Here is a 15,216-nt window from a genome sequence, read left to right as displayed (position 1 = left end):
TCGGAGCAATGGATGTACACTTCCCAAACGTCATAGGAAAGGGAATTAAATTCATTGTATCCAGACAACTGAATTAAGAATACAGTATGTATCATGAATTATTTATTATATGTGTGGACATTTGAAATTGCCTCATTCGTGGACAATTATTTTGAATAAAGTTGAACACGATCAGTAGGTAGTAAAGTTTTTGTCGCAACACCCAGCCTAGATGATATTTTATGGAATTCCGTTTCCTGAAATTGTATTAAAAAAGCTTATTACTTGGGATTTTTATGATATTTATAAATTATAACGGATTATACATTTACAACGCACAATGTATATTTTTTATCAAAATATGTGAAGTTCATACTTTAAGTAAGTGTGAGGGGACTATTGAGATGAATGATCTATTGAGACATGTTCTCGTACGTCATGCTTCAGACATTGGTCTCTTAATTTGATTGGCTAGGTGGACCGTGAAAAGAGGATCGTCGTATCTTAATGGATAAGACTGTAATCCATACACATGTCCAAACGTACCAAATGTTTTGCTTCCATTACGTGATAAAATATTCTATTGCAACACCGATAATTCTTTACTTGCACTATGTGATAAAAAAATATTCTCATTTAGACATCATTGTCCATAAAGATTTCACTTATGTATTTCAGAAACACAAAGTGCCAAACAACTAATGATTTTTTTTTACCTAATAAACAACTAATTCTTTCAACATAGAGAACTCAAACGATTGTTTACTGATTCCGAAAACTCGAGAGTGGGAAAAAAATTATTATCATCGGTTAAAACCTAAAAGTCCAGTTGGCCAATTGAAAGCACCATTAGCCTTCCAGAATTCACAATTCAATTCCCAAAAAGATGAAACGACATCAAAAAGGCCCCATACGGTTGTCGTTTAGTCCACGGCAATTTCCTCGTGCCTGTTGTCCTCACCAACCCGCACGGCACGTCTCCACTTCTCAACTGGTTCATTTTTCCTTTTAAGAATAATAATTAAATATAAATTAACAACAATCAGCCACATAAGTTTCACGTTTTAACTCCGCCAGCCGCCACACCCAAAATTCATCGATTGTAAGATTAAATTTTTATAAACTTTTAGATAATAAATTAATTTAATTTTTAAAAAAACAGAAACATATGAAATAATGGACGATAAAATTAATTTTTAGAGTGTCTTTGGTCAATTGGTGGTCTTAGTTTGACCGCGGTAGGTGACCGGCTAATACCCGTAAGTCTAGTGTAATAATGAAATACCTGAGTGGACAAAAAAATGCAAAACTTGTCTTTAAAATAATATTTTTTTTATATTTATGCCCATAAGTCTATTGTAACGATGAAATATGGGTGTACAATACACAGTTAATACAAATGTTTGTCTTTGAATATTTTTTTTAATGAAAAAAGTTGTCTTTAAATTAGCGTTATTAAATATTCGATTAATTGGATAATGACGGTCCTACCTTCAGGCCTCGTTCATCATACCCCATCGGCCATCTATTTCCCTCGTTGGTTGGTCTATATATACAAGCTTCCGCCAACTTATCCTTTTTCCTCTCTTCTCCATTTTGACTCCTCTGTATCTCTTGTTTTCTCCTCCGCTAATCCCGCCGGCCGCCAGCCCCGAGGTATATCTCCTCCACATTGTCTGCTTACATTCTTGTCTCTTGAAGCTTCTCTCTCTGTATTTACGTGTGTTTCTTTATTTGGGGATCTGATGTATCTCCGGCAGTTTGGCTGTTTTTACGGGACATCCTTTAGTTTTTTGAATCTCTTTCCATCCACAGCATTTGATTCTACCATTGCTCGAGATATTTGCTTTCTGGATTTACATGGTGTAGGATATGCTTATGTCGGCTATACCTGTTTGTAATGATTCGATCTTTGATACACTTTTAAAATTTTTCTGGAGTTGCATCAGGAGTTCCAGCTGTCTTTTATGATTATGCTATATTAGAGGGGTGATTGAAGTTCCAATCTTTCGTACAGTGCGAGTTTTTTTATAAAAAGAAAGTTTGGATGGTTGGTGGGATTTTAGTTTTCCCCGTTTAGGTGGGCTATCGCTTACGCGTGTATGCTTGTTGTCAAAACTGTTAACTTTGGAGCTAGTTTATAATTCATAACGGGAACGGTTATGTTTCTTCTGGGGAGCCACATATTAATATTTTTTTAATTATGATTTTGTGGAGATCGTTTGAATATGGTGGTAGATTTGTTTCCTCTTTGGATTACTTTCTGTTGGCCAATTACCTTTTTATTTCCATTTTGACAGTGGTACGTTTTAGGTATTATTATGAATCGAATTCCTGACTACCATATTTTTTGTATGTATATTTAAACTTTCCTTCTTGTTCCGTATTCCATGGTCTTGTTGATCAAGAAAAGTTTTTTGTTCACGTAGAAGTTTGAGGTGTTTTATCCATGTCATTTTCGGTAGTTCGTGCAAGTATGTTTTTTTCATCTTTATTTAATAGCCAATTCCCTTTTGTGATTGAAAGAGTAACGGAAGATGGACAGTCTTAAGGTTATTGTGGATGGTATGAGGAGTGTTATGGATGGTGCAAAGGAGACCAACGGCCTTAAGAATGTGAGTTCGTATTGTTCGATCCCTGATTTGACAGACTATGATCTCTCAAAGCTACTTGATAAGCCCAGATTGAACGTAGAGAGACAGAGATCTTTTGATGAGAGGTCTCTTAGTGAGTTATCCATAGGCTTTTCCAGAGGTATAGAGAATTATGAGAGTGCATACTCTCCCGGACGTTCCGGATTGGACACCCCTTCTTCATCTGCTCGGAATTCTTTCGAGCCACACCCAATGGTTGTTGATGCTTGGGAAGCGCTCAGACGGTCACTAGTTTCCTTTAGGGGCCAACCAGTTGGCACAATTGCTGCTTATGATCATGCTTCCGAGGAGGTCTTGAATTATGACCAGGTAATAACTTGTTAGAGAACGCAAAAAAAAAAAACTATTATTCTAACTATTTTCCGGTAATTTCAATCTGTAGAGAGAACAAGTGCGCAATGAAGACTTTAAATAGTTTTTTTTCCATTGAATTTAGGTTTTTGTTCGAGATTTTGTACCAAGCGCACTGGCCTTTTTAATTAATGGAGAGCCTGATATAGTTAAGAATTTCCTACTGAAGACACTTCAACTTCAAGGGTGGGAGAAAAAAGTAGATAGATTCAAACTTGGTGAGGGTGTTATGCCAGCTAGTTTCAAAGTTCTTCACGATCCAGTTCGCAAGACAGATTCTATTGTAGCGGATTTTGGCGAGAGTGCGATTGGAAGAGTAGCTCCAGTTGATTCTGGTTTCTGGTGGATAATTCTTCTTCGTGCATATACTAAATCTACGGGAGACCTATCTCTGGCTGAGAGACCAGAGTGTCAAAAGGGCGTGAGACTTATCATGACTCTGTGTCTGTCCGAAGGATTTGACACATTTCCGACCTTGCTATGCGCAGATGGATGTTCCATGATTGATCGTAGAATGGTGAGTTGGCACATAATCTCTCTTTGACAACACTGTTTAACGTTTTTATTGCAGCTAGGATTTACGCTTTTATATTCTTAAAACATAATTTCATTAAACCAGGGAATATACGGTTACCCGATTGAGATTCAAGCACTCTTTTTTATGGCACTGAGATGTGCTCTGGCAATGCTCAAACCTGATGCCGAAGGCAAAGAGTTCATCGATAGAATAGTGAAGCGCTTGCATGCCTTGAGTTATCACATGAGAAGTTACTTTTGGCTTGACTTTCAACAATTAAATGACATATATCGGTATAAAACCGAAGAATACTCACATACGGCCGTGAATAAGTTTAATGTGATTCCGGATTCGATCCCTGAGTGGGTATTTGATTTTATGCCAACCCGCGGAGGCTATTTTATTGGCAATGTTAGCCCTGCAAGAATGGATTTTAGATGGTTTGCCTTAGGAAATTGTGTTGCTATTCTAACTTCTCTTGCCACCCCCGAACAAGCTTCTGCTATAATGGACCTTATAGAAGCAAGGTGGGAGGAGCTTGTTGGAGAAATGCCTCTAAAAATTTCTTATCCAGCAATTGAAAATCATGAGTGGCGAATTGTTACCGGATGTGATCCAAAGAATACGAGATGGAGCTATCATAATGGAGGTTCTTGGCCAGGTTTTTCCAATCTATCTTCATTTCCTCTGATATATCATATTCACTGTGTATTTCACTGCTTGTATCAACTCGTGCATCTTTTCTATTGACATTTTATGCATCTGGAATGCAGTACTTCTATGGTTGCTAACAGCGGCCTGCATCAAAACTGGACGCCCGCAAATCGCAAGACGAGCCATAGATCTTGCCGAGAGCCGTCTGCTCAAGGATAGCTGGCCTGAATATTATGATGGTAAGTTAGGAAGGTACGTAGGCAAACAGGCAAGAAAATACCAAACATGGTCTATTGCTGGATATCTTGCGGCAAAAATGATGTTGGAGGATCCTTCACACTTGGGAATGATCTCACTTGAAGAAGACAAGCAAATGAAGCCTGTTCTTAAGAGATCCTCCTCGTGGACTTGCTGAAGAATCATTATACTGCACAGAGTACTATCAGATAAGAACCAAAACCTCATTGCGGGTTCGATGAAAAGCTTGTTTGTGTATACTATAGTACCCTCCCAGACAAGCATATTTTTTGAGGTCTCTTCTTAATGATATTAGACGTTTAATCATTTGTGCCTCATTTTCCAAATGCATTTTGTAATATAGATTTGAGGTTTGGAAGACATTTGGAAATCTTCTTCAATACATGATGACAATTTGCTCTTAAAATAATCCCATCCGCTAATGCTAGGCATCTCCAAGTGAATGTTCACTGAATGGTGCTGTCAGATGGTGGTTGAATACAAATATCAGAGTATTTAATATATTTTATTTCCACTTTGAACTCTTCTATGTAGGGACGTGCTTTTATTACAATTACAACTTTAAAAAGAAAAAGAAAAAAAATGTTTTGGTCACTTGGAGGTTGGACCTCTCCTTTGCAGTGCATTTTTGTATCCCCAAGATCGTTTTATTATAAAAGTGACGTAGTGTGCATATGCCGTTTTGAGCTGATTACCAACTGGAGTTAACTCGTTTTTCACTGTGATCTGCTAACCAAGAATCATAAATCGAGTTGGCCATGTAGTTTTAAAAAGATCAACATCTTTGCTAAGTGGTAAGGAGTTCATTTCCTTCTAAAAAAAGATATCGAGATTGAGTTTCGTCTAGTTAATGGGTTCTATCCGACTCTCGATGATTCCGGACCAACGCGGTGACCCGAAAACCCGGGGTCCGGAAAAGAAGAAGACGAAGTAATTAGGTAGGGAGTAGAGCGGGGCAACTGAGGAGATGAGCTGGATTTTGTTGTTGTTTTTCAATGCTGTGATATTATCATTCGTTGTCTCTCTCACCTGAGCTGTCCAACCTTAGCTTGTCCTCTTCAATCCAAAGGCAGACCGCAGAAGCAGAGGTCCACGACCATTAATTTATTGAAAAATCTTCCATCTCTTTCTGTGGCTCTAATTTCTTCATGTCACGTTCTCTAAATGGTCCCTGCTCTTTCGTCTAACGTACTCTGTTGCCTGCTTAAAGGGTTGTAACTATTTACTCTCCCAGCTTCTTTCTCTTTGATTGCGTTCAATACCATGTTTATGAAACTTTAATATTGAAATTGTGACAAAACTTCAATCTTACCATAATGATGGCAAGGAAAATTGTATTAAAATGCAAGATAAGAGAAGACTGATATCATGTTGAGCTCATGATGATTGTCATGTTAATGGTCATTTTCAGCATTCACACACTATGCATTATTATTTAATCATTCATTTTCCACATTAAAAATAGGTGTAGAGTAAAAAATAGTGAAAAGGACTACAAAAATACCTCAGCCATCATACTATTGGTTGAGGAAATTTCTTCTTTCTCAATCAAATTTTGCAGCTTTCACACTTGATGAAATATCTTCTTCCACTGTTCACATGCAAGTAGTAAACCATCTAACAGTTTCCTTGGACGCTTTAGCATGGACATAAAGCTAATGTAACTAGTAAACAAGAAAATATTTCATCATGCGCATATTTAACACAATGTTAGCCAAATAACAATTATTTTGATTACATGTTATTGTTCCATGACTCACATATCTCGTACCTTTTTTGTTTCCCTTAAATTCATTAAGTATATTGTTTAGGAAAAACCCATTAATTAGTGACTTAGAATAGAGTTTCAAAATAAGTAACCACTTACTGAAATTCCTTATATGTAAAGTGGTGGGTGCTACAATTACAACACCAATATCATCCCCCCTCATTATAAAAAACAAATAGTAGGAGCTCTGTGTGTGCGTGGGCGATAACATAATTGAGGAAGGAAGGCTGCTGAACTGTACTGTATAAATTCATTTTTACTTATGTGTATATATAAAGAAGACCCCACGAGTGGGCTACAGCGTCTGCAACCATTTTCTCGTCTTTTCTCTGCAAAGTACCCACCATCACTTCGACATGGACCCCCACAATCGTCTCCAGCTAACACACTCATTCCACCTTTTTCCATAGTTTCACAGACACACACTCTCTCTCTTCAGTCAAGCACACCAATACACATTCACTTGTTCAGTTTGTTCAACAAAAACAAGTTGATCCTACTAGGGGCCCTAATCTTTCATTCTCTATGTCTCTTTCTACCTCTGAATCTTGATTGCTGGATTTGGACTATTGTTTAGAGTGCCCAAAAAACTCATGTACAAGAACCCTTCTTAATTCCCAAAAGGATAGATAGATATATGGAATTCATGGAGCCACGTACCAAAAATAAAGGCAGTAGCAGCAACTCAGATCACCATGAATCAGCTTCCTCCCTACAGCTCGTCTCTCCCCATCATCACCGCCAAAGTCAACACGAACCCGGTTCTGGGTCCGGTCCAGCCCCATCTCTTGGCCCCTTCAACATGGGCTCCATCTCCATGCAACAATCAAGAAACTTACTCCCCTCGTCTACTTCCACCCCCACCGCCACTACAAACAACCCTCCTACCACCACCACCACCACCAATACAGACATCAACAACAACAGTAATTATTTGGCCGCTAAAGCTGTCAAGAAACCGTCCAAAGACCGCCACACAAAGGTGGACGGCCGTGGGAGGCGCATACGCATGCCGGCCTTATGTGCAGCTCGTGTTTTTCAGCTTACGAGAGAATTAGGTCACAAGTCAGATGGTGAAACGATAGAGTGGCTGTTACACCAAGCTGAACCAGCAATTATAGCCGCCACCGGCACAGGCACAATTCCGGCCAATTTCTCAACCCTCAACGTGCCGTTGCGAAGCAGCGGCACCACCATCTCAACCCCTCCATCGAAATCCGCGCCATTTTTCCTCGGGGGAACAACTAGCATGCTGGGTTTCCACCCCCAGCTCACCTCATCAAGCACTAATTTTGGACATGACCCAGATGAGAATTACTTGAAAAAACGATTCAGAGAGGACACCAGCGGTGCCGCATCACCTAAACCGGGGAGAAGCGGAGTTCAAGATCAAGAACCGGGATCAGACCCGAAACCCGGTATGACTCATCCCTCGAGTTATATTTCCGCTCCCGCCATGTGGGCTGTGGCCCCTGCCGCTGCCAATATGGGGAACACTTTCTGGATGCTTCCCGTGACCGGAGGGGCCTCCACGACACCGGTAAGCCAACAAGAGTGGCAGTATAAGGCCTCCCACGTGCAGAGAATAGGCGGGTTCGAGTTTCCCGGTGCGGGCCGTTTCAATCCGGTCCAGATCGGTTCAATGGTGCTGCAGCAGGCACAACCCCAAGTTCAGCAGCTGGGCTTAGGTGTTACAGAAACTAATATGGGAATGTTGGCCTCACTGAATACATATAACAGCAACACCGATAGCAGAATCGATCTAGGAATGAATTTGGACCACCACCGGCAAAACAGTGATAGCGGCGACGAAAATCCTAAAGATTCTCAATAGTGATGATGGATTGATCTACCTCCTTGATTACTATCCTTGTTCAATAACTGTAGTATCTTTTGATTAATTAAATATTTAAATCTGCGTGCATATATTTTTACTGATGTTCTCCGTCAAAATCTTGTCTGAACTTTCAACTGGCTCCGTTTAATGTATCCTTGAATGCATCAAGGATTTGAGGATGCTGGGTTTGAAATGGAAATAAAAATTTCTTACGAGATACAATGACGTCCCTCCATGTGGTAAATTTTGGTAGTGTAGACCGTAAAATCCTTATAACTTTATCATGTTATTCCCTACTCTCCATTATCAGGGGCTACATTCTGTACAAAAAGCTGCTGAATTAAAGGCTTCAATCTGATTGGTGGATGGCTCCGTTGTTTGACTTGTTCCAAGTGTGGACTTTGTAGATTGGTACGGTTTTGTAATATTTGTCCGTTTTATTCTTTGGAACACAGCATGTCAAATCATTTTCTTGTTAACTACAATCTACCGCTTGCTTCCCTGATTTCTGGTCATCCTGAATTTGAGTATTGGATAAGGAATTCTGCCTCAAAATATGCATACATGGATTTATCTCTGGCCAAATACTTGTATTACGTATGTAGGCCAAGCATGCTAGAAGTCTAATCTTAGGTCATGTTAGAATGATTTAGAGACAAACAAGAAATATTTAAAATTACTCGATGATTGAAGAAGAGGATATTTGGGTTGCTTTGTGAATGCTTCCACTTGCAAGTGAATAGTTTGCATAATTAAAGCAAAGAGAGGATAAGATTTAAAGAGGAATAAGGTCACTTTATTTTGTCTGTCTTTCTTTCTTATCCTCGCTGCTAAGTCCCACCCTACAGTCCTACTTATTTTCGATACTGTAATTTGTATTGGTCGATCGTCACGAAGACTCGATGCATATTTGCTTATTATCATCTGCTGCTACAACTTCTTTTAATTTGCTTTCTACACCAATTTTTACTTCAAATGTATATTTGTTTTTGTTGTGAAAAAGTAAAAATTTATGGTAAAAAGTAAAAATCTCAAACTCTCAAAATTTACCAAACTACACACTTTATAATATTTTTCTCTCTACTCAATTGTGATTTTCTTCACAAATGAGAGATCTATTTATAGGAAATCTTTACAAATAATCCAAAAATAAAATACATCATTACCTACATCATCACACACTAATTTTCAATATTTACAACTCTTATTTTCAACATTCAAATATTCAACATTCAAATATTCAATACTCATATTTTAAATATATTTTTCAACACTCCCTCTTGTGATGATGATCATAATGATTGTCTTCATTACGTGTTTTTATACTGCCTCGTTAAAAACCTTACTAGGAAAAACCCATTGGGATAAAAACCATAGTAAGAAAAAAAGAGTGCAGTCACGTAAACTCCCCCTCATGTTGACACGAACAATTCTTCACAAATTTCGTAGATTGCGCATCCCAATATTATATATGTGCTTTCTGAATATTGACGTAGGAAGTGCCTTTGTGAAGAGATCTGATGAGTTTTCACTTGATTGAATGTGACGAACATCAATACATCTATTCTTCTCAAGCTCCTTGGTGAATGCGAAGAACTTAGGAGGAATATGTTTAGTTCTGTCGCTTTTTATGTATCCTTCTTTCATTTGAGCAACACATGCAGCATTATCTTCATATAGTATCACAGGCTTCTCATCAGATGATAATCCGCATGAAATTTGGATATGTTGGGTCATTGATTTTAACCACACACATTCACGACTTGCTTCATGTAGTGCAATAATCTCGGCATGATTTGATGAAGTTGTTACGAGCGTTTGTTTCTGAGAACGCCAAGATATTGCAGTGCCTCCACGAGTAAATACATATCCAGTTTGGGAACGTGTCTTGTGTGGATCAGATAAGTATCCAGCATCAGCATAACCAATTATACTTGGATTAGCATCTTTTGAATACAAAAGTCCCAAGTCTGTCGTTCCTCGTAGATAACGGAATATATGTTTAATTCCGTTCCAGTGTCTCTTTGTTGGATATGTGCTAAATCTTGCCAACAGATTCACGGCAAAAGATATATCAGGCCTTGTACAATTTGTAAGGTACATAAGGGCACCGATGTCACTTAGATATGGTACTTCTGGACCAAAAATATCTTCATCATCTTCACATGGACGGAATGGATCCTTTTCTATGTTTAATGATCTAACAACCATTGGAGTACTTAAATGATTTGCTTTATCCATATTAAAACGTTTAAGGATCTTTTCTGTATAATTTGTCTGGTGAACAAACATTCCACATTCTTTTTGTTCAATTTGTAAACCCAGACAATACTTGGTTTTTCCAAGATCCTTCATTTCAAATTCTTCCTTCAAGTATGACACAACTTCTTGAATTTCTTTATTCGTTCCAATGATGTTTAAATCATCAACATATACAGCAATAATTACGCATCCGGATGTTGTTTTCTTAATGAAAACACAAGGGCATATTGAATTATTTACATATCCCTTTTTCATCAAGTGATCACTTAGTCGATTATACCACATTCGACCTGATTGCTTTAACCCATATAATGATCTTTGTAATTTCACAGAATAACATTCCCTGGGTTTTGAACTTTGTGCTTCAGGCATCTTAAATCCTTCAGGGATTTTCATATATATATTACTATCAAGTGATCCATATAAGTAAGCTGTAACAAAATCCATAAGACGCATTTCTAAATTTTCAGATACCGCCAAGCTAATCAAATACCGAAACGTAATTGCATCCATCACAGGAGAATACGTTTCTTCATAATCAATTCCAGGCCTTTGAGAAAAACCTTGTGCAACAAGTCGAGCTTTATATCTTACTATTTCATTTTTCTCATTTCGCTTTCGAATAAAAACCCATTTGTATCCAACAGGTTTTACACCTTCAGGTGTAAGGACTATAGGTCCAAAAACATTACGTTTATTTAGCGAATTTAATTCAACCTGGATGGCATCTTTCCATTTTATCCAATCCTGCCGATTTTTACATTCACCAAAAGATTTTGGTTCATGATCTTCGTTATCATTTATGATGTCGATTGCCACATTATAAGAAAATATATCATCGATTTCATCTATATCTTTTCGGTTCCATATTTTTCCAGTATTAATATAATTGATAGAGATTTCATGATTCTCGTCAGTTTGTGGTTCTGACAGAACATTTTCATCATCATGTGTTTCTTCAGGAACACCATTCTCTATTTTGTGATCATCATGTGTTTCTTCAGAAACGTCGTTCTTTATTTTGTGATCATCGTGTTTCTCTATGAATTTTCTTTTTCGAGGATTTTTATCCTTGGAACCGACTGGCCTTCCACGCTTCAGGCGTTTAATGACATCATGAGTATCTTCCATTTGTTTCTTTGGAATTTCAATTCGAGCAGGGGCATTTGCAGCATGTATATATGATTTAGTTACCCCTTTTGTGTCTGCAAATGCATCTGGTATTTGATTTGCTATTCTTTGCAAGTGTACAATTTGTTGTACATCTTTTTCACATTGTTTTGTTCTTGGATCCAGATGTAACAATGATGATACATACCATGTAATTTCTTTTTCGGTATGTTTCTGTTCTCCCCCTAACATTGGGAAGATTTCCTCATTAAAATGACAATCAGCAAAACGTGCTGTGAACACGTCGCCTGTCTGAGGTTCAAGATATCGAATGATTGATGGACTATCATAACCAATATAAATTCCAACCTTTCTTTGAGGTCCCATTTTCTTTCGTTGCGGTGGTGCAATAGGCACATACACCATACATCCAAAAATTCTCAGATGAGAAATGTCTGGTTCTTTACCAAATGCAAGCTGCAATGGGGAGTATTTATGATATGCACTTGGTCTGATGCGAATTAATGAAGCAGCGTGTAAAATTGCATGTCCCCATATAGAAATAGGGAGCTTTGTTTTCATAATCATTGGTCTAACAATCATTTGCAGACGTTTAATCAATGATTCAGACAATCCATTCTGTGTATGTACATGAGCAACAGGATGCTCAACAATGATTCCCATAGACATACAATAATCATTGAAAGTTTGGGAAGTAAATTCACCAGCATTATCAAGTCTAATTTTCTTGATTGTATAATCGGGAAATTGATTTCTCAATTTTATTATTTGAGCAAGTAATCTTGCAAATGCAACATTTCGAGTTGATAATAAACATACATGTGACCATCTGCTGGAGGCATCAATCAATACCATAAAGTATCTGAATGGTCCACATGGTGGATGGATTGGTCCACAAATATCACCCTGAATACGTTCAAGAAACAATGGTGATTCAGTTTGGATTTTGACTGGTGATGGTCTTATAATAAGTTTTCCAAGAGAACATGCTTTACATTGAAACTTATTATTCTGAAAGATCTTCTGGTCTTTCAGTGAATGACCATGTGTATTTTCTATAATTCTTCGCATCATTGTTGAACCAGGATGTCCCAATCGATCATGCCAATTGGTTAATATCGAAGAATTATCAACTACCATGTTTGATTCAATGGGACTTATATGTGTATAATGCAATCCAGTAGGGAGCATTGGTAGTTTTTCAATCACATATTTCTTTCCTGATTTATATGTGATAAGACACATATATTTCTCATTCCCTTCATTCATTGTTTGAGTATCATACCCATGGGAATATATATCATTAAAACTCAACAAATTTCTTTTCGATTGTGGTGAATATAAAGCATCATTGATCAAAAATTTTGTACCATTAGGTAACAAAAATTGTGCTTTACCACATCCTTTAATCAAGTCTACAGGACCTGATATTGTATTCACCGTTGTTTTTGTTGGTTTTAGTTCCAAGAAATATCTTTTATCTCGGAGGATAGTGTGCGTTGTACCACTATCGGGTATGCAAACTTCAGCTTTGCTCATAGCATTTTCCATATTTGAACTTCAAAAGAATATGCAATGAAATAAATTACTTGCAATATATATTTAAATATAACACAAATCATAATTATACAATAAAACATTATTCTATGAAAAATAGATTATTGTACATTTATATTCTACCATTATATTGTTCATTTTCAGAGAAATCGTTGAGAAAATCTGCAGCATCAATATTGTTCATTTCTATCCCACCAACATATTGATCATTTCCAGAGAAATCATTCATAAAATCACCAGCATCAAAATGAGTTGAATCACTCAAACGGTCACTGCGTTCAGTGAAGTTGGTCTCCTTTTCTTTCCCCTTTAATGATTCTTTATAAAGTTTACAAAGGTGCTCAGGGGCTCGACAAACTTTGGACCAATGTCCTGGAGTACCACATCTGTAACAAGAACTTTCATATCTTTTTGAGTGCTTCTCATTAACATTTGTATTCTCATGATGCCTTTTCTGTGGATGGTTTGGGGCGTTCTTTTGAGATGAGTTATAAAAATAACTATCTCGATTATTTTCAAAACCACGGCCTTGACCACGACCACGGCCAATTCCACGTCCACGTCCACGACCTCGACCTCGACCTCGACCAAAACCTTGTCTTTGAATTTGATTTTGGTTTCCAGGTTTAAATTCATTTTTACTTACAGCATTTACTTCTGGAAATGCTGTTGATCCAGTGGGTCGGGACTGATGATTTCTCATTAATAGCTCGTTGTTTTTTTCCGCCACAAGAAGACAGGCGATGAGTTCAGAATATCTCGCGAATCCACGTACTCTATATTGTTGGTGTAGAGTAATATTTGATGCATGAAACGTGGAAAATGTTTTTTCAAGCATCTCAGATTCTGTGACCTCATGTCCACAAAATTTTAATTGCGAGATTATTCTATACATCGCCGAATTGTAATCACTGACTTTTTTAAAGTCTTGGAATCTCAATGTATTCCATTCATCCCGGGCGGTCGGAAGTATAACTTCTCTTATATGTTCGAATCTTTCTTTTAATCCCTTCCACAAAGCCATGGGATTTTTTTCAGTCAGATATTCACATTTCAATCCATCGTCGAGATGTCGACGCAAAAATATCATGGCTCTTGCCTTTTCTTGTGACGTGCATATGCCATTTTCTTTAATGGTCTCGCTTAGACCCAATGACTCAAGATGCATTTCTACATCTAGAGTCCATGGCATATAATTCTTTCCCGTGATGTCGAGCGCAACAAATTCGAGCTTTGTTAAATTTGACATGGTGGTACTAAAAAAAATTACGATGCATTTTATTAGTTAATAATTATTGCAATACAAAGTAACGGATAAACAACAAGTACAAGTATTTGTAAAAATAAAGAAAACGCACGAGGAGGATATTCTCCGATAAATAAAAGACTCGTGAGTATGATAACCAAAATAATTAAAAATATCCTTGAGAAAGCCATCTTCTTTTTTCTTCGAAAAATTTGATGATGAATAATTTTTAGAGAAGAAGAGAAAGTTGGAGTGATGGAATGTGTTTGTGAGATCATATTTATAGGGCAAAAACTAGCCGTTTTTTACCATTTATGACCGTTGGGGTACAAAAAAAATAAAGGTATGTATTTGTATAATTTTATGGTAATAATATGATATATATATAATATTAGACATGTTTAAATAATTATGTATATCATATCATAATATTATAATGAGTGTCATAATTTATTTTGTTTAAAAACCTTATAGGCTTTTATACTTGTCGTATCCCTTACCGGGAGTGTGGGATATCGTCTTAACATCCTCCCAGGATTTATAACAAGTTTATGAAAAATTTATTTTTATTATTTCTAATAATAACATTATATTGTATATTAAATAAATACACAATAAATAAATAACAGTAAAATAAATATAATTATTTTTGTTACCTTTTTCTTCTGTTTGGAGCTTGGAAAAGTATGTAGGACTTTTAGAGCTTCGTGCTGATAACGTGTTGTGAAAAAGTAAAAATTTATGGTAAAAAGTAAAAATCTCAAACTCTCAAAATTTACCAAACTACACACTTTATAATATTTTTCTCTCTACTCAATTGTGATTTTCTTCACAAATGAGAGATCTATTTATAGAAAATCTTTACAAATAATCCAAAAATAAAATACATCATTACCTACATCATCACACACTAATTTTCAATATTTACAACTCTTATTTTCAACATTCAAATATTCAACATTCAAATATTCAATACTCACATTTTAAATATATTTTTCAACA

The 15,216-nt window shown here is 36.8% G+C and overlaps 2 protein-coding genes across 2 annotated transcripts; both read left to right on the top strand.

The window, feature by feature from the left end:
• Window positions 1-1,463: 1,463 nt before the first annotated feature.
• On the top strand, window positions 1,464-4,879 carry LOC142545827 (putative alkaline/neutral invertase D). Its single transcript, XM_075653225.1, has 5 exons — window positions 1,464-1,635; window positions 2,506-2,942; window positions 3,070-3,501; window positions 3,604-4,162; window positions 4,275-4,879. Exons 2-5 carry the CDS (start codon window positions 2,517-2,519, stop codon window positions 4,568-4,570), a joined length of 1,713 nt encoding a protein of 570 aa, XP_075509340.1. The 5' UTR covers window positions 1,464-1,635; window positions 2,506-2,516; the 3' UTR covers window positions 4,571-4,879.
• A 1,400-nt stretch (window positions 4,880-6,279) lies between these two features.
• LOC142545826 (transcription factor TCP23-like) lies at window positions 6,280-8,497 on the top strand. Its single transcript, XM_075653224.1, has one exon. The coding sequence runs from the start codon at window positions 6,819-6,821 to the stop codon at window positions 8,013-8,015; it is 1,197 nt and encodes a 398-aa protein (XP_075509339.1). The 5' UTR covers window positions 6,280-6,818; the 3' UTR covers window positions 8,016-8,497.
• The last annotated feature ends 6,719 nt before the right edge of the window (window positions 8,498-15,216 follow it).

The sequence above is a fragment of the Primulina tabacum genome, chromosome 5 (assembly GCF_025594145.1).
Source record: "Primulina tabacum isolate GXHZ01 chromosome 5, ASM2559414v2, whole genome shotgun sequence".
NCBI lineage: Eukaryota > Viridiplantae > Streptophyta > Magnoliopsida > Lamiales > Gesneriaceae > Primulina > Primulina tabacum.
The sequence above is the reverse complement of the archived record's forward strand: the minus strand, read 5'-3'. Positions and strand labels throughout refer to the sequence as shown.

Excerpts from the sequence above, each read along its gene's own strand:
- LOC142545827 (XM_075653225.1), top strand. The coding sequence starts at position 2,517 with ATGGACAGTCTTAAGGTTATTGTGGATGGTATGAGGAGTGTTATGGAT. Across the intron at positions 2,943-3,069 it reads AGGTCTTGAATTATGACCAG|GTTTTTGTTCGAGATTTTGT; the intron begins GTAATAACTTGT and ends CATTGAATTTAG. Across the intron at positions 3,502-3,603 it reads CCATGATTGATCGTAGAATG|GGAATATACGGTTACCCGAT; the intron begins GTGAGTTGGCAC and ends TCATTAAACCAG.
- LOC142545826 (XM_075653224.1), top strand. The coding sequence starts at position 6,819 with ATGGAATTCATGGAGCCACGTACCAAAAATAAAGGCAGTAGCAGCAAC.